The 17,312-nt window shown below is 45.6% G+C and overlaps 1 protein-coding gene and 1 pseudogene across 1 annotated transcript; one reads left to right on the top strand and one right to left on the bottom strand.

Moving 5' to 3' along the window:
* Window positions 1-2,286: 2,286 nt before the first annotated feature.
* Window positions 2,287-3,322, bottom strand: LOC122153619 (olfactory receptor 49-like). The gene has a single exon (XM_042794087.1). It carries the CDS (start codon window positions 3,280-3,282, stop codon window positions 2,287-2,289), a length of 996 nt encoding a protein of 331 aa, XP_042650021.1. The 5' UTR covers window positions 3,283-3,322.
* A 617-nt stretch (window positions 3,323-3,939) lies between these two features.
* LOC122153617 lies at window positions 3,940-5,502 on the top strand (annotated as a pseudogene).
* The last annotated feature ends 11,810 nt before the right edge of the window (window positions 5,503-17,312 follow it).

The following is a 17,312-nucleotide window of genomic DNA, read 5'->3' as shown; positions in this document are numbered from 1 at the left end:
TGCAATGTACAAGATACGCTAATGAGGTTGCCTTTTGACAAGGAATCATCTTAAGAAAAATATTTTAGATAGATAGATCGATAGATAGATAGACAGACAGATAGAGTAAAAATAAGGTAGACATAAACATAATGAAAGAGTTGGCTAAAAGAGACAATTACACTTCTGAAAGACTGGCAAGCTTTTATTCCCTGAAGCTCAAAGCAGAGGCATAGCTGAGAGGTGTCTGAACGAACAAAGATTAATGGGGAGAGGAAAACTGAAGAATAATGGAAAGGGCCTTTGTCTAGGCAGCCAGCATCTGTAAAGATGACTTTATAAATGGTCATTGTATCAGGAGAGGGGAAAATGTATGAAAGATTTGAGAAATTATATACGCCATATAACAGGCATCATGGTGATAATGAAGTATACAGCAGAAGGTCAATATTTCTTCACAACCAACTTTTTGAAAGGTCATGGGATTGGTAGAGGTCTCCTCTGAGTGAGGACAAACCAACATCGTACCCATCTTTGAAAGAGGCCAAAAGTGCAACCCAGGTAACTCCATGCTGTAGAAACTCACTTTGGTGAGAAATATGCCACCAGTTAGAGACCTCTTGGGTGACTTTTCTGGGCACCTAAAATAGAAGAAAGTATCCAGACGCAGTCAGCATAAACTTACCAAGTGTACCTACTTGGTCACATGTGGGGCAGCACAGGGAACTCTGCTGGGCCCTGTTCAGTTTCACGCCTGTATCCATGCCCCAGAGCAATCAGGATGTTTAACAAAAACAAGTGCTGGACACTATATTTGGGATGAAATAATGCCAGACACAAGTATAGACTGGGGAGAGGAGTGCCTGGAGAGCACCCTGAAGAAAGGGATGGGGGGGTGCTGGTGGGCAGCAGCTCAACAAGAGCCAGCACTGTGCTCTGGCAAACCGCATCCTGGGCTGCATCCAAACATGGCATAACCAGCCAGCGAAGAGAGGTGATTATCCGGCTGTACTCAGCATTGGTGCAGCCTCCCTGGGAGTACCGTGTGCAGGGCTGGGCCCCACAGTGTAAGAAGGGTGTGAAGGTACTTGAATGTGTCCAGAGGGCTGCAACAAAGCTCATTCAGAGCTGCATCAGGGGAGCTATCAACTTGACGTTAGGAAGCACTACTTTACCAAAGGAGTGCTCAAGCACTGGAACAGGCTTCCTAGAGATGTGATCGACACCCCAATACCATCCGTGTTTCAGAGGCATTTGGACAATGCCCTTAATAACATGATTTATCTTTTGGTCAGACCTGAAGTGGTCAGCTATTTGGACTAGATGATCATTTCACGTCTCTTCCAACTGAACTATTCTATTTGATTTGGTTCGACTCTGGTTTATATATGTACCTGTAGACGGTGGATCCCTGCAGCAGCTGGGCTCAGACACTCAGTGTCCTCAGTAGCTGCCCCTGGATACCAGCCTCCCCAGTAGCAGGCATCTGGACATACAAGCCCCCAAAGCAGCACCCTTTTCCAGATGAAGGTACAGACCACCCCCATCACACACATAGACTTTTAACTTCACTCACTCCAGCCGCTCAGTCAGTGGCACTAATGACATATGGGATGTCTGACACCCTGGTTCTATTCCAGTTGCTGCACTCACACCCCCATGTTCACACATTCACACAGAAGAGAGATTTCCTCACACAGGAAATAGTTAGAAATTAAGTTTAATGAGAAGGTAGGATGGACTGCACTGGTCAGGGTCCTCCACTAAAAAGCTCCTAATAGGTCCTGTGCAGTCCAAAAAATGCTCTTTCCCTGCATCCCATAATGTATCCTCCACCCCTAGGCAACAATCCCCTTAGTCCAAACGGTGATCCAGAGAGCTGCTCTCAGTGGCTCACCTTGATGGGTTTACACCTGGACAACAAGGCTGATGGCTCTCCCAGGGCAGCTCTGAAAGGAGCTGGGACAAGATGGTCATTGCTCAGGAGCTTGTAGATTGGGTTCCCACCTGCCGCTGTGCCTCTGTGCTCTGCTTGGGTTGTGGAGATGGGTTCCTGATGAGCTGCTGGCTGTGCTGTGATGGGCCTGGGAGCAGCTGGGGCAGGGTATTCACTGAGTTACTCCTCCTGCCATGGTTAGTGCTCCCTTGGTGTGTGCAGATGAGCTTCTTATCACTTAACCTCACACAATCCAAGAAGAACAGAAATCTCCCGAGGCATCTGTCTTTGGAGGTGGCATACATCTGCACTGGTATTACTTAACACATGATAGCAGATCATTGGAATTGCTGTCCAGAAATGCATCGTGATTAGGGGAAAATCTGCAGTGTTGCACGGCCAATGGCTTCACTCAGGGCTGCTATCACAGTCTTGTTTCTCAGACTGTAGATGAAGGGATTTAAGAATGGGTACAGGACAGTGTTCAGCAAAGCTACAGTTCTGTTTGTCTCCAAGGAAACATCTTCCAAATGATGCACGTAGAGAGCAATGCAGCTCCCATATGCAATAGCCAAGGAGGTGAGATGGGAAGAACACGTAGTAAAAGCTTTTTTCCTCCCCAATGATGCTGGAAGGTGTAGAATACAGAGGAGAATGCCCATGTAAAATGCCAGAGTTAAGCATAAGGAAGTCAGTATGACAAATGATACTAAACCAGAGTCTATTTTCCAAAGCTGGCTGGTGTCAGAGCAGGACAGTCTGAATAAGGGAGAACTGTCACAAAAGAAGTGGTGGATCTTGTTTGAGCCACAGAAAGTCAGCTGGTAGAGAAGGACCAGACGGTAACTCAGGAGCGTGATGCCTATGACCCAAGCAGCAACAACCAGCTGGATGCAGAGCTGAGGCTTCATGATGGCAGCATAATGCAAAGGCTGGCAGATAGCAACATAGCGGTCAAAGGACATAACAACAAGTAGAACAAATTCTGTACAGCCCAGGGCAAAATAGAAATAGGATTGGGCAAAGCAGCTGCTTAGAGAGATGGTTCTCCTACCAGAACCCAGGATCAGAAACAATTTGATGCTTGTGGAGGATGTAAACCAGATTTCCAGGAAGGACAGATTGCTGATGAAAAAGTACATGGGGGTTTGCAGGCGGTGATCCACACACACGAGGAAAATGATGGTTGCGTTCCCCATCGCTGTTGTCAGGTAGCTGAGCAGAAGGGCCAGAGAGAGAAATAGCTGTAGTCGTCGACCAAGCCCCGAGAAACCCTTTAGGGTGAACTCAGTAACCGCAGTTTCATTTTCTGGTCCCATGTGGAATTTCAGTTCATCCTGCTGAGACTGGAGCACAGCAACAAACATGTGTGGTAATGTCACAGTCTGGGTGAAAAGTTCTATCCTTCCTTTTCTGCTTCTTTCCTTTCTAGCAGTCTTCCTCTATAATACAGGCAGAGAGAGTCCTTCGAGCATTTCTCACACCCTGATTTGTATGTTTTACATTTCATTATGTTCGATGTTTTTTGAATTTTCTGAAGGTGAAAGTGGACGCCTGGGATGTGCACTACACCGGTCGTGTAGTAAGTCACCTCTGTATCAAAGAGGAGGATGTGACATGGCAGTTATCCTGACAAAGCCCCTTCTGTAACTGTTGATACCTTCTTTTCTCCCAGCCATACGTGCAGCTTGCTGAAGATGATAAGGTTCGGTACGAGAATGAAATGCAGTTGTGGGAAGCAAAAATGGTCAAACTTGGATGCAAAGACCTGATACGTTCCAGAAAGCAAAAGCCAGAAAAGAAAACTGATTAAACCTGTAAACAAAGCTGAAACAGCCAAAGCTTCTTCATGTGAAAACGAGGCAAAGTTAAAGTTGAAAAAATCGGAAGAATGAAATGGTTAAGTATTTTATATTTGATGCCCTTTGGTTGTCATGTCTTTGTCCTGCTGTGTTAATGCTGCAGTCTGCATTAGCACCAAAATTTGGAGAACCCATAAAGGGCCCACTGGAGAAGTAGAAAAGATGATCAGGGAAGAGAGGATGCGGTATCGCAGAAATACGACTTGGAAGCAGTTGCCCCGCTGCTGCCGGCCTGACCGGCCGGCCCCTCTGTGCCCGCAGATCCTGGGCAAGGCCTACGCCGCCCTCAGCGAGGCGGAGCAGCGCGCCCTGTACGGTGAGCAGGGCACGGTGGGCGAGGAGGGCGAGGTGCTGAGGGGCGAGCGGGACTGGCGGGAGTACTGGCGGCTGCTCTTCAGGAAGGTGAGAGCTGGGCCGGGGCCCCGCAGGGCTCGCCTGGGCGGGGGCAGGCCCTGCGGGAAGCGGGGAGCTCCCTGGCGAGCTTCGGGTAAAGCACGTGGCTTCTCTTTTTGTTTTGTTTTGATTTGTTTTGTTTAACGCTGTCTCTGAAATCCATCTGGTGAATAAATCACGTAACTTCAGAAGTGTCACTTCTTTGCTTCAGATCACAGTGAAAGATATTGCAGACTTCGAAAAGAGCTAGAAAGATTCGGACAAAGAGCTAGCTGTTATTAAAGCAGCATATGTGGATTGTGAGGGTGACCTGGACAGAATAATGGAGTCTGTGTTGTGCGTGGACTATACAGATGAACCGAGAATACGGAAAGTCGTAGAAAAAGCCATTGACTGTGGAGAAGTCCCATTCTACAAAGGTTTTGTAAGAGAGTCTAAGCAGAAAATGATTGTGAGGAAAAAGCGGGTAGGTTATATCAATCCGGGACCAAAGGGAAGCATATTTTTTATGATAAGCTTTTAATCTTCCTTGTTAGAAATAAGTGGAACTGTTCTTGAGTTTGCCACAGGATTTCTGGGTTACAGAACTTGCTCTGTGTCTTTGACTTTCACATTTGGACACCTGTGTTCTCCCCCCCCCCCCCCCCCCCCCCAATTGTTGTGACAGGCTTTTGAGCTGTGATAGGCTGCTGCCAATCTTTATTTCTCTGTTTTATTATTAATTCTTTATTATTATACACAATGGCTTATTACAGTTTAGCATGTCCCTGCATTTATTTACACAGCTATGAGCTGCTGGAGTTCAGTGTACGTGGTAGAAATACGTTATGCTCGCCTTCTGGCGAGTGTGAAATAACATTCTGGACTAAATGGACCTCTTCTTCAACGTAGGGTTTTTTGAACACTTTGTGGATCTTACATGCACATCGCAGTAACCGTTCTCTAAGTTAAAGAAAATGTAATAGCTGCCAAGACAAAAAAAGTGTGGGTGGGGGGAACAGGGATAGGCATAGACATCACATTCAGCATTGTGAAACAACAAAAAACTGTCCCGCTCTACTAAAGCCAGAATGGTCTTTCTTTCACCAGTTTGTCATCTGTGGCCAAATTTGGAAACGATTTGTGTTTCCTTGCAGCTAGTTGTATACGGATTAAAAAAAAAAAAAAAAAAAAAAGTGTTTCATAACTATTATAAGACTGTGTCAAAAAACTTGCAAAATACTTGTTAAAAAACTAGTTGGCTATTTTCGGCAGAAAAAGAAGCTAGAGAGGCAGAAGAGACTAAAGCTGAACTGGGACTTGGTGGAGAAGATGATTTGAAAGCACTGATTCGAGTAAGGCTTTTTCTATCTGCTGAAGATAAGTATGTTGCTGGCCTATAATTCCGTTCTCCCTGAGCCTCTTTGTAGTTTGGATCCTTGCAACTTGAGAGTTCTGAGGTTAAAACCTGACCTTAATGTTAGCTACCTATGTACTTTACTTAATAGTCAGTGTGGTATGGATTTTACTGCCTGCGTCTTTTGAAAATTAACAAAGTTATTCAAATATCCTTATGGCATACACAATCAAAATATTTAACTTCTAGTTTTAGGTAGTTAGACATGGAGTATTAATGATTTTTTCTCTGAGGGATTCCATCAGGATGTAGAAGCTGATAGGTCTTCCTGTTTTGTATCTTGAGGACCGAGGAAAGAAACATACTGTTTACATTCTGCTTTTTGGAATGTTTTCTGTTTCTCATCATCCAGTGGGCTTCCTAGAACATTCATGCTTAATCATTCCTCAGACTGCAGTAGAGTTTTGGGTCTAAACTTAGAAATTGTTTTGCTTTTCCTAGGCTTATGTTGGGAATTTTTATAGCCACTTTACGTCTGTCTCGATACTTCAGGAGAAGTTAGGTATAGAGCCTAGAGTATACAAGTAGAATTTTGCTTGATGGTACTACACTTTGTATTGTGTTATATTTGTATTGTATTATATTGCTTGCGTTCCCTGTTTAATATATTCCAATATTTTATGTAGCTGTCATACTATCAACTTCACTAGAATAATCTGTACTAGGAAGTAGTACAAGTTTTGGGTCGGTTTTCTTTTTTAATTTCCTTTCCCCCAGAGCAGAAATAAAGATCGAAAAAAGGAAATGGATGACTTTTTGGACCAACTGGAAGCAAAATACGGGAAAAATGCTAAAAAAGGAGAAAAGACGACTGCAGCCAAGAAAGGAAAGAAATAAAGAATGGTGTAGGCTGAGATACCAGGTATCATTTTGTATGGGATCACGTGGATTTGGGAGAATTTCAGAGTTTTTCTGGGCTACTGTTTCAGAGTGTGTGCATCAGTTTGCTGTGACTGGGAGGTAGGATACAGAATGCATCATGAACAAGACAAAGCATTCTGGTGCTACTCTTGAAAAATCCTTTGGGTGCTCTTCGGTTAGGATCAAACAGATTCCTGAGTAAAAGTTGTTACAGTAAGGAAGCGGTGTGAGGTTTGGGACCATGGTGTGTTTATTCAAGTTCTTTTGAAGCACCTTCCTTCCAAACACCTAATGGATATTGGTACAGTTGATGGTAAAATGGTGTAACCTCTCACCTTTGAGAGTCTTCAGTGGCGATTCCTGAGGTTTCTGAGTTGGAAACCTTATCTTTTTGCTAGCCACATGTTTCTTATGTAACAAACCTTCTGCTGTTTGTTAAAAGTCTTTGAACTTCAGCTCAACAGGTATTTTCAGTGGTTTTCTAAAGATACTTTGGAATATTGCAGATTTAATAGAGGAAAATTTTTCATAGAATTCTGTGCTAAGTTGCTTCCCCAGCCCTCTGTACGTTTTCTGTGTAGCTGTTCAAAACAAACTGATTGTGCGGACTCTTCTGACTGATTGAAGTCAAGTAAATACTACTTTGTAGTATTTGTATAGCAGCTGTAACTATGGCTACATTGTTGGCTGCGACGTCAGTGCTGGTGATGCCATGTTCCATGAAAGGGCCGGCTCGTGTTTGGCCTTGGATTGCCTGTGGCAGATGCCTTAGGAAGAAGAGTGCAGCATGTATGTCACTGTGCAGGAATCCTCTGACACACTGAGGTGAGGCAATAGCTGAAAAATCCACAGGAGAGAGTCGGTTCTGTGCATTTCTAGGGTTTGTGATGTCCCGTGACAAGGAGTTCCAAAGCTCAGAAATGCATTGCTTGTTATTTCAATAGCATCACAGTCAAGTCTGCTGTAGGGTGGTAGCGATTAGCTACTTCACTACATTTGTCAACCCTTCTGTTATTTCAGAAGTGAATTCCTTAAGTAGGATCTGCAAATACTTGAAAGGTTTATGCTTCAGCTGTTTTTAAACCACCTGACAGTGTGTGGGGTTATGAATTTGAAGGGTAATTAACTAGTTTTCAACTCTGTCACAAAGGGATGAGGCTGGCTTTATTTTGTGGATCATTTTTCAGAGGCTTATGAGCGACAATGTGAACACTTCCTTTTGAGCTGAAAGTCCTCACTGCTTCAGTGATAGCATTCAGGAGCTGGCTATTTAATAGAGCTTCCCAAGGGGAAGCTAGAGGTAGATGGTAACTATTCCTTTACGCGGCTTCTTTCAAAAATTATCCTGATTCTGAGAGTACAGCATATCTCTGTGTTGCACAACACATGGACCTGAACGTTACTTTTGCTATACAAAATAGACACCTACCAGCCCAGAAGTCTCGTGTCAACCATTTGTACAGAAACCAAAAATTACCTTATGGTGAGACTGCTTTCACTTTTTTAACACACTGACTCCTCTTAGCTATAAAATACTACATTATATTACTAGAAGTCTGTTCAAGTTTATTTGTATATTTTTGTAACTCTTACGCACTAGGGCTACAGAAAACTACCTTGCCCCCTGAGGAATGGCACCGATATAAAGGGGATGCTTATCTCCAGTGAGCTTGATGTAACTAAATGCCACACTGTACAATGTTCCAGTAGTGTCAGCTGTTAAAAGAAATTGTATTTTGAAAGGGTTTAGTGAACAGAGGCCTCTCTTTAGCATCAATTTGCCTCTATGCAAACCCAAGAGATTTCAACTGAGGCCACAGCTTTTTTTTTTTTTTTTTCACCCCTCTAGAAATGCAAAGGAAAGGTAACTTAGTTACATTTGCACAGTTCTGCTTTGCTTTCTTTTCCCTTCTTTTTGAGTAAAGCATGCTTGGATCAACTGGACTCAATAACTTCAATATGGATTAAAAATGATTAGCTGTTCTGTAGGTACCACTAACATTTGATAGATTACATAACAGAGTGGGATAGTAGGAGCTACTTCCTAAAGAATACCGACTAGTTTTTTTCATTATGAATTGTAATTTAGAAAGCATTAATAAGGGAAATTTAGAAAGAAAGTGCTTTTTAATTGGACAATTTTTTAAAGGAAAAACTGTTTTCATGCAGCGTCCTAATTTTGTTAAAATACATTAAGTGGTTATCCTCACCTCGTCTGTACGCTTATTTATCATCTGGAGTTTACTGTTTTGGGAGTAAGACCTTCAGCTAATCACTTAGAAGCATGTATTTCATGTTTTTGTCTAATTTGGGGCCACAAGGGCAACTGCAGCAAATACCACTGATACATCTGTCCCAGTGCAGAACCCATCTTACTAACAACGTCGTTGCATCTGTGGGTTTGGAGCCTCAGGGCAGAGCGCAGAAATCTTCGGTAATTGCAGGCATTTTTAGAAAGGGAGACTGACCTATTTTGCAAAATTACCATGAAATATCCCGCCAGGAAGACAACGTACTTTCTTTGAATACTGTCTGGAACTACTTGCAGTAAGAGTCCCTTCTGCCTCTTCCACCCTCAGTCAGTGAGGAAGAGGTCCAAGTACGTAACACAGGAAGAGTCACTAGTGTGCTACCCTTAAAGTCATCAGTTCTGCTCAGCTGGTTTGCTACCTTATTTTTATACAACTGCGTTGATATCTGCTGCAGTTATTACAGGATTCATAACTTGTCTAAGTTGAGTTGTAGAAGCAGCGACGTGTAGTGCTTGCTTTTGATAGTATAATGTTGCTTTAAACATATAAATACAGCTTTTAACATTGAAATTACTGCTGTGATGGAAAATCTTTCATCTTCTGTAGAGCTAACAGAAAAATTGGCAGATTCTGCAGTACTTGCCTGTAACAAGATGAACAGGTCATAAGCCAGTAATGGGAAAACAGCAGTGGCTGAGTGTGTTGTCTGGATTTTCTAGGAGTTAGGCTTTACTGCCCACTGGAGTGCATTTACCCTTCCACTGGAGTATAACTACTTCTACTGGTGGCAAATGGAATGTTTTAAGTATACCCCTGCTAATCTTTGGCAGCTGCTTCTTAGATTGATAAAAAAATAACTATTCATAAGGATGGGTGTTTGAAGACTCTGCTGTAAACAATGTTGACATTGCTGAGAATGAGAGCTGGTGCATGACTCTGGTCATGGATGGACACTTCTTCATGGCACGTTTAGAACCCCTGTTTGCTTTTTGTGACTGATCCACCTCGACTGTGGGCTTTCAGAGAACCATGCAGCTGAAGACCTAATAAACAGAGATCATGTACAACTTTAGGACTTTTGAAAGGTATTAAAACTAAGTACCAAATGCATCTCCTTTAGCTTAAAACTAAAATGCTTTTCTTTTTTGGTGTTTTTTTTTTTTTTATTCTAATATCAACTGTGTTACGTAAGACTTAGGCAAGTTTGAGACAAGTGCCTGGCCATCCAAAAGAGGCAAATTTTATGCTTTCACAGTTGCTGCATTGCAGGCAACTACTATGTTCCTGGATATTTCATAAAGTGTTCAAGTCTACGAAGTTCTTCTGCTGATTTCAATTTTTTTTTTGTTAATACATCAGTCAAAACTCAGCTTGTATTTAAAGATACTGGGGTTGGATTTTTGGGGGGCGGGGGAGGGAGCAGATTTCAGTAGGAACCATTCCTGTCTTGCTTAAAAACCAGTTACTTCAGTTTAGTGCCTTTCAGTTGCCTCTTGTACCACTTGTAAGTGGTAGGAGGCCGCTCAGCTACTCAACAAGCTAAAAGACCCCTCCTGTCCTCTGACAGTCACCCATGTACTCGCTACCTTAACCCCAAACAATCGGCCTCAAAGCACAGTTGACTTCTGAGTGAATTCCCCGACCAGCGACCAGCATCTTATCAGCATGAAGTGCAACCCTGGGAACAACCCCTGAAATGTATAAGTACACAACAGGAAGTAACTATAAATCCCAAATGTAAAGAAAAACAGAAACTCCTCAGACGTGCCCGGATCCTGGCCAGATCCGGACACGCCTGAGTGAGGCACATCAATCTACCAGGTATCTCCCCTGCATTTTGTTTAGACTTGTTTGTTAAACTGTACAAAAGCCGGGCCCTCTCACAGCACAGACACAGACCTCACCTACGAGCGGACGCCCTGCGTGGGACTTCCCAATTTCTGGGAAAGGCTCTCCGACCCTTCGCTGGGACGGGGCTCCCCAGCTGATGCACGGGTCGGGGTGATGGTAAAGTAGGAGGGCAATTGGTGATGGATCTTCCTTAATCACTATAGCCAGCTTTATGTAGTAATGACTAGGTGCATTACCTTGCTTATTCTTTCTGATGCTTTAAACTAAAGTAAAATAAGCCTATTTCTTTAGCTTGGTGTCTGTGTCCTTTGTGTTAACTCCCTCAATTGGCAAAACAAATTTGGCGTCACGGACAGGATTAGAACAAAATGTCATTTTTTAAATCTAAACGTAATGAATCAGCTCCTTCTGAAATTCCTGGATGGGAAGACCTTCCTTATAGTTCACTGGCTCTTGAGTGGGCTAAGGTCGGAGGACCATGTGAACAGTGGGATAGTCGGCTAAAAGAAGCTGAACCAGTGGATGTATTAAAAGGTATCCAAAAATTATCTATCGAAAAAGGAAAAGAAATTGTGTGTTCAGGAAGACGGGGATGGGTTTTGTTAACAGCATATCGGAAACAGCACCGACAGAAAGAAAAACTGTTGTTAGAGCACTCCCACATGGAGCGACAGTTGTGTGAACAGGCAGAATCAGATTGTAATGGTACAGTGTCAAAACAAGCTGCTTGCCGGTAAGTTGGATACTTATCAGACCGTAGCTGAAAGAGCTGCAGTAAGAGTTGCACAGTATAAGAAAAGAAGGGGACGAGTAAACCATAGGAAAGTGCATGCTGTGATTGCAGAAGCAGGGGTACAGTGGGATCCTGACAGATGGGATGGAGATATTTGGGATTCTACGGCTTCTGATGAGGCTGGTTCCTCAGATGAACCTGTGGATGTAAAACCAGTGTGGAGATGGAAAATAGAATTGGATACTAACGGGCAACAAGTAAGGAAGGATGTGATTGAAGATTCTACTCAGCATGAAATAAATGATATAATTGAAAGATTTAAGCAGAGACCGGGGGAACCCCTGCTCTCTTGGATGGTGCGTTTGCACGATCAGGGAGCAGCAGGGGTAACCCTAGATCCAGGGGACTCTAGGAAGTTTTTAGTTTTGAGTTCTGACTCCTTTGTGCAAGAAGCATTCCGAAATAATCCTCAGGATACAAATTTGTTAACCTTGGCCGCCCGGGGATGTACTAATAAATACCCCACGAAGGGTGATTGGCCAGGTGGGGAACGTCCCTGGTATACTTTACGAGATTGTATACAGCGGGTGAAGGAGGAAGGGATGAAATCGGCAATCTTTATAGGAGAGCCTGACAGAATGGTGCAAGCTGCCTGGTCTGTCACTCATAGGAATCGATTGATTAAAACTGCCCCACCAGCATATAAAAATGTAACAATGACTCTCTTAATTAATGAGACAGGAAATCCCATTGATGAGATAATTGCAAAAATACAGCAGCTAGGTGATCTTGGAGAATGGGGCCCCTGAGGAAGTACAGGAAACCGAGATACTCAGGACAGCCCTAAAGGAAGTGAGAACAGAGTTTCTCGCAAGGAAATGTTTACAGCTTTATTGAAGGATGGCCTATCTCGTGAAAAGATTGATGGTGTTCCAACTAACGAGATGTGGCGAATATACAAACAAAGAGGGCTGAGTAAGGAGATTCAAAGTTAGTCTCTTCAAAATATCTATTCCAATTATGTATTCAGGAATGGGGACAATGATGACTGAATACAGTCGTTTTGGGAGGTTTCCTATTTTCATTTCAATTTGAGTTTGTACAGCTTTGTTTCCCTCCCAGACCTGTAATAATTACAGGTTGTCCTTTAAATTTCTTTGGATTCCCATCTATCAAGGAGGCCTCCGCTCCTGTGTCAATTAAGGCTTTTACTGTTTGTGAGGACCGGTTTTTCCAAAATACTTGGAGCTCCGCATGGGGCCGTCGGTCCTTCCGTGCCCATTGCACTGGAGCTTGGCCATAATTTCATTCCTGTTTACTACGCTGGACAATTTCCCTAGTGTCCTTCCATGGGTATAAATCAGAATACAGCTCCCAATCCCCCCTTTCCCCCAGAACAACTGATCTGCCTGCGGAAGGCCCACCGTGTGCAGATGGGAAGTCCCGTTGAGGCTCAGGAGGAGGTGCTGTAGGCTGAGTTACCCCCGGATCCTTAGTTTCAGAACTCTGCACTCTCCCGCTAGGCTTAACTGTCCACCCAACCCTTCCAAAATGGGGGTTTGGAGGGGATCAGGGATCAGACCAAATATAATTGGGGGTGGTTGGCAGGAAACACTGTAGCGCCCCGCAAATGGGGGCTTGTGGTTCAAACAACACAAACCCCCCCTCAAATTATTGGGGGGGGGCAGTGTCAGGGGACCCTGTGGCCCCTCCCAAAATGGGGATTCAGGGGTCTCAGGGCCCCCCAGAGTGCTCATCCATGTCAAAGAGCTTCCTCTCCTCTGCCACCGTGGGATCGTTTTTGGAGGACAATGGCCACATTGGACAGGAGCAAGACTTTGGCTACATCGCAAAAGGGACGTGAAAAGAGGGAGGAGAACTGAGAGAGCTCTACAGCTGGTGAATGATGAGAACATCTTGACCTTCATCAGCCAGAAGCCTTGGGAGTAGCGAACAGGAATGCAGAAAAACAAGATAAGGATGCTGAGCTTTGTCTGAAGAAAACATGCCAGGCTACAGTTGATGGGAAACCTCGGGTCATTTCTTAAACAGTGGAAAGATTTCTACCTTGCGCTAAAAGTGTACAGAACGTTGTGTTTGTGCTTGTCAGATTTAATTAACCAATAGGCTTTAGGATACCAGTAACTAACTTGTAGCCAATGAATTGTCTGGTGCATTATGGACAGAGGGCAGTGACCAATCAAACGTTAGTCTCGGGCGTGTGAACAGTGTGTGAGGAATGCATGTAACCAATCCAGCCTTCTGCTGATGTCTGATCAGTTGCTGGCAGACATATAAGCACACTTGTATTGGCAATGAACGATTTTGATTTCTGACTCTTATAGAGTTGTCGGAGTCTGTTATTCTCCTCATGCCAACATGCCTGGGAGGCGGGGGCATGACTGACATCATAGGGCAGGGGAACCACCCCCTCAGGGATGTCATAACCCACCAGTGACATCACAACCCAGGGTTGGGGAATCCCCATCAGAACTAAGTGAGACTCTGATACTGCAATTCCATTGTGGATCCCCACCTCAACCCCATGAGCTCCCCTGTGATGTCATAAGCCCACTTCCACCACACAGGGCTCCACTATGTTGTCACAACACTGGTAGGGAGCCCCAAGAGCTTGCTATGACATCACAATCCTGATGCAGAACACCAAAGGTCCTTTATGATGTCACAGCCCTGGTGGGGAACCCCAAGGGTCCTCTATGATGTCACAATTGTGGTTGGAAACACCAGAGGGTCCTCTGTGACATCACAAACATGGTGGGGAACCCCAAAGGTACAGTATGATATCAGAACTCCGGTGAGCAAACCCACTGAGTTTTCTGTGACATCACAAACGTCAGAGAAAACCCCACCCCACGTGGCTGCCTGATGACATCACAACCCAGCAGGACACCCCCCACCCTACGTGGGTGTTGTGTGATGCCAGCACCCTGGTGGGGACAGCACCACACCCCACGTGGTCCTCTGTGATGTCACAGCCCCACAGGGAACCCCCATCTCAGAGAGTTCCCTGTGATGTCACTGCCCAGGCAGGGACCCCCCCACTCCAGTGATGTCACAAACCAACTGGGAACCACCCCCACCTTGAAGGATTCGCTATGTGAGAAGTAACGGTAGAATATTGCTTTCTCTAACAGTAAAGAAAGAATTACTTTTATTGAGTTAGGCTAAGGCTGTTATTAAATTAGTGTTGCTAAAATTATAACAGTTGAGCAAGCCTTTTTTGATCACAGGTCAGGCATTGGGTTGGGCATTGTGGGGAGTTGGGCAAGCAGGAGGATGGGGGGGGGCGCGGTCTGTGGTTAAGTATCATGTAAAGAGGAATGGAAGCCAGCAGAAAAGGGTTAAGCGAAGAACTCCTGATGAAGAGGAACCTGGACTTCACCGCCTACACCAACCCCCCCCACCCAGAGGACCACCGAGACCAACTGGAAATGCCAAAGAAGAGGTGGGGGGGGTGGGGGTGGGAAGGAAAGCGAGTGGACTTGTTGCTTGGCTCGGTTGTGTTGCATTGTTCTTTGTTTGATTTCATGTTTAAACCGAACAGTTACATATAACACTGTGGATGCCTCCCCCGCTCAGCAGCTGCCTGTTTTGTGATAAGAAGTACTGAAGCAGTGGAAAAGTACAGAGAGAGAGACAGCCTCGGAGGAACCAAGGAAAAGGAACTGCGCGGGTGCAAAAAGGAGGACTGGAACTATAAAAAGAAGCCCCTGCTGGGGCAGGTTGCACCATTGCGCCCAGTGCTGTATTCTTTGCTCCACTGACTCTGTCCCCAATAAAACACATTTTTAAATATACGTGGGCTTGTTTCTCACAACTGGGGGCTCATCTGGGTGTCCTGGGTTGAGTGAGTGGTGGAGTTTTTTGGTGGCAGGGGAGGGGGCTATCGGGGCGGCCCCCTGTGAGAAGCTTCTTGAATCTCCCCCAGCTCCAAGCCAGCTCCACTTCTGTTTGGAAAACTGGTCCAATCAGCTGCGCCTCTGTGAGAACGTATTTAAGAAGGGACGTGGTGACGTGCAGGGGGACTTGTGAGGAAGAGTTGCTGCAGCTGCGTGAACACCAAGGTCAGTGGAGGAACGGAGGAAGAAAGGAGGGGGGAGGTGTCCCAGAGCAGAGACCCCCCTGTATCCTGTGGTGAGACAGCAGGGCAGCCCCCCCTGCCACCCATGGAGATCTATGGTGGAGCAGACATTGATTTGTGGCCTGTTGTTCCTGCTCAGCTGATCAAGGTTCTGTACCCGAAGAAGGCCGGGGTCTCATGGGAAAAGGCAGCCCCGCTGCTGTAATTCAGCGCTGGGAGGATTGCAGCACGCAGGGGAGTCCCACGCCGGAGCAGCTCGGGAAGGGCTGCAGCCGTGGGAGAGAATCCAGTCAGAGAAAGTTAGTGACCCATGACAGAGCAGTGTGGGGAACGCTGCGGCCCATGGGAGGAACTCATGTCAGAGAAAGTTTGTGGAGGACTGTCTCCTGTGAGAGGGGGACCACGATGGAGCAGGAAGAACAAGTTCTGGAAACTCCCCTCATCGAAGATAAGGGAAGTGGCAGCGCTGACTGCACCCCCATTCCCTGCCCCTGCGCCACTGGGGGAGGAGGTAGAGATATCGGGAGCAGAGCTGAGCCCGGGAAGAAGGGAGGGGTGGGGGGAAGGTGTTCTCAAGATGTGGCAATGCTTCTCACTGTCCTACTCTGTTACGTGTTGTTAGTGTCTCTAATAAATGTATGTTCTTTTTTTCTTCCCCTAACGAGTCTGCCTTTTGCTCGTGATCATAAAGGGGAATTTTTCCCCGTCCCAGTCCTATCTTGAACCCCAAACCTGGCTCTCTGTCCCTTCTCATTGCTGGAGGAGAAGGGAGAGAGAGCTGCTGCGTTGTGGTTGGCTGCCAACCTGGCCCAAACCACGACACCGGGATACAGAATTCATCACCCCCAGCCTCTCTCACTGGCCACTTCCAGCACTGGCTGCTCACCCAGGTTTATGGGTGAGCGTTGCTGCTAAACCATCTCCATCCTCCTGCTGGTCTCAGTGCCTGTATGGGGGGACCAGCCAGCCCTGCCCGGCCTCTCTCCTGGTGCAGACCCTGGCAGACTGAAGAGAAGGGCGGTCTGTGAATCCCCACATGGGACACAGCTGGGGTATGGAAAGGGTTGGATAATGGGGGAGTCTGCAAAATGTACGTTATGAGGTTATGTCCTGCCAGGGCTATGGGGGGGACGATCAACTGATTGCTCTCACTGGCAACGTAATGGGGGGAACTTCAGAAACACCTGAATACCAACAAGCCCATGACTCTTTCACTCCCTCTTCAAAAATATAGACTTATACATCCATTTCTAAAACACATTTCCTATTTATATTTTGAATGGAGAAATTGTTTCCAAGACATATTTCTATTAAGACATTTCATGTCTCCATTGCATCTAAACAGAGCTGAGAGCAATGGAGGTTGAAGAGGTTACATAGAGCCCACTAGTGTTTCCTTGCTATCAAGCAAAGAAAGCATTTGTAGCATTTCCCTCATATGTTCCCTGGGTTTGAGCTGGCCAAATCTGTATGGGGTGGACAATGGCACAACATCACAGCCCTCCAAGTGCCAGACCCCAACATATACACAGAGGCCCAGAGCACAGCCAACAAAAGGAAATGTCCTTCCTATCTGATAACCCGATAAACTTCTCCAGTGAATGACTGGCTTGGTAGAGGAGTGGAAATTGTCCACCTGGACTTCAGGAAGGCTTTTGACACTGTCTCCCAAAGAATCCTCATCGATGAGCTGGTGAAGCAGAGGCTGCAGAAGCAGACAGTGAGGTGGTTGAAACCTGGCTGAACGGCCAAGCCCAGAGAATGGTGGTCAGTGGCATCAGGTCTCGATGGAGGCCGGTCACCAGTGGGGCACTACAGGGGTCAATACTGGGTCCAGTCCTGTCCCTCCAAACCTCAACTTTACTGTAATTTGATGGTCCTGTGACATCCTTTCTGGGAAATCAGTGCTGCTGGGCACCTCTCTGAAGTGCCAGTGCACTGATGTGC

The sequence above is a fragment of the Tyto alba genome, unplaced genomic scaffold, assembly GCF_018691265.1.
Source record: "Tyto alba isolate M040663 unplaced genomic scaffold, T.alba_DEE_v4.0 Super-Scaffold_2000002059, whole genome shotgun sequence".
Lineage (NCBI taxonomy): Eukaryota > Metazoa > Chordata > Aves > Strigiformes > Tytonidae > Tyto > Tyto alba.
This window is presented reverse-complemented; position numbering and strand designations above follow the sequence as displayed.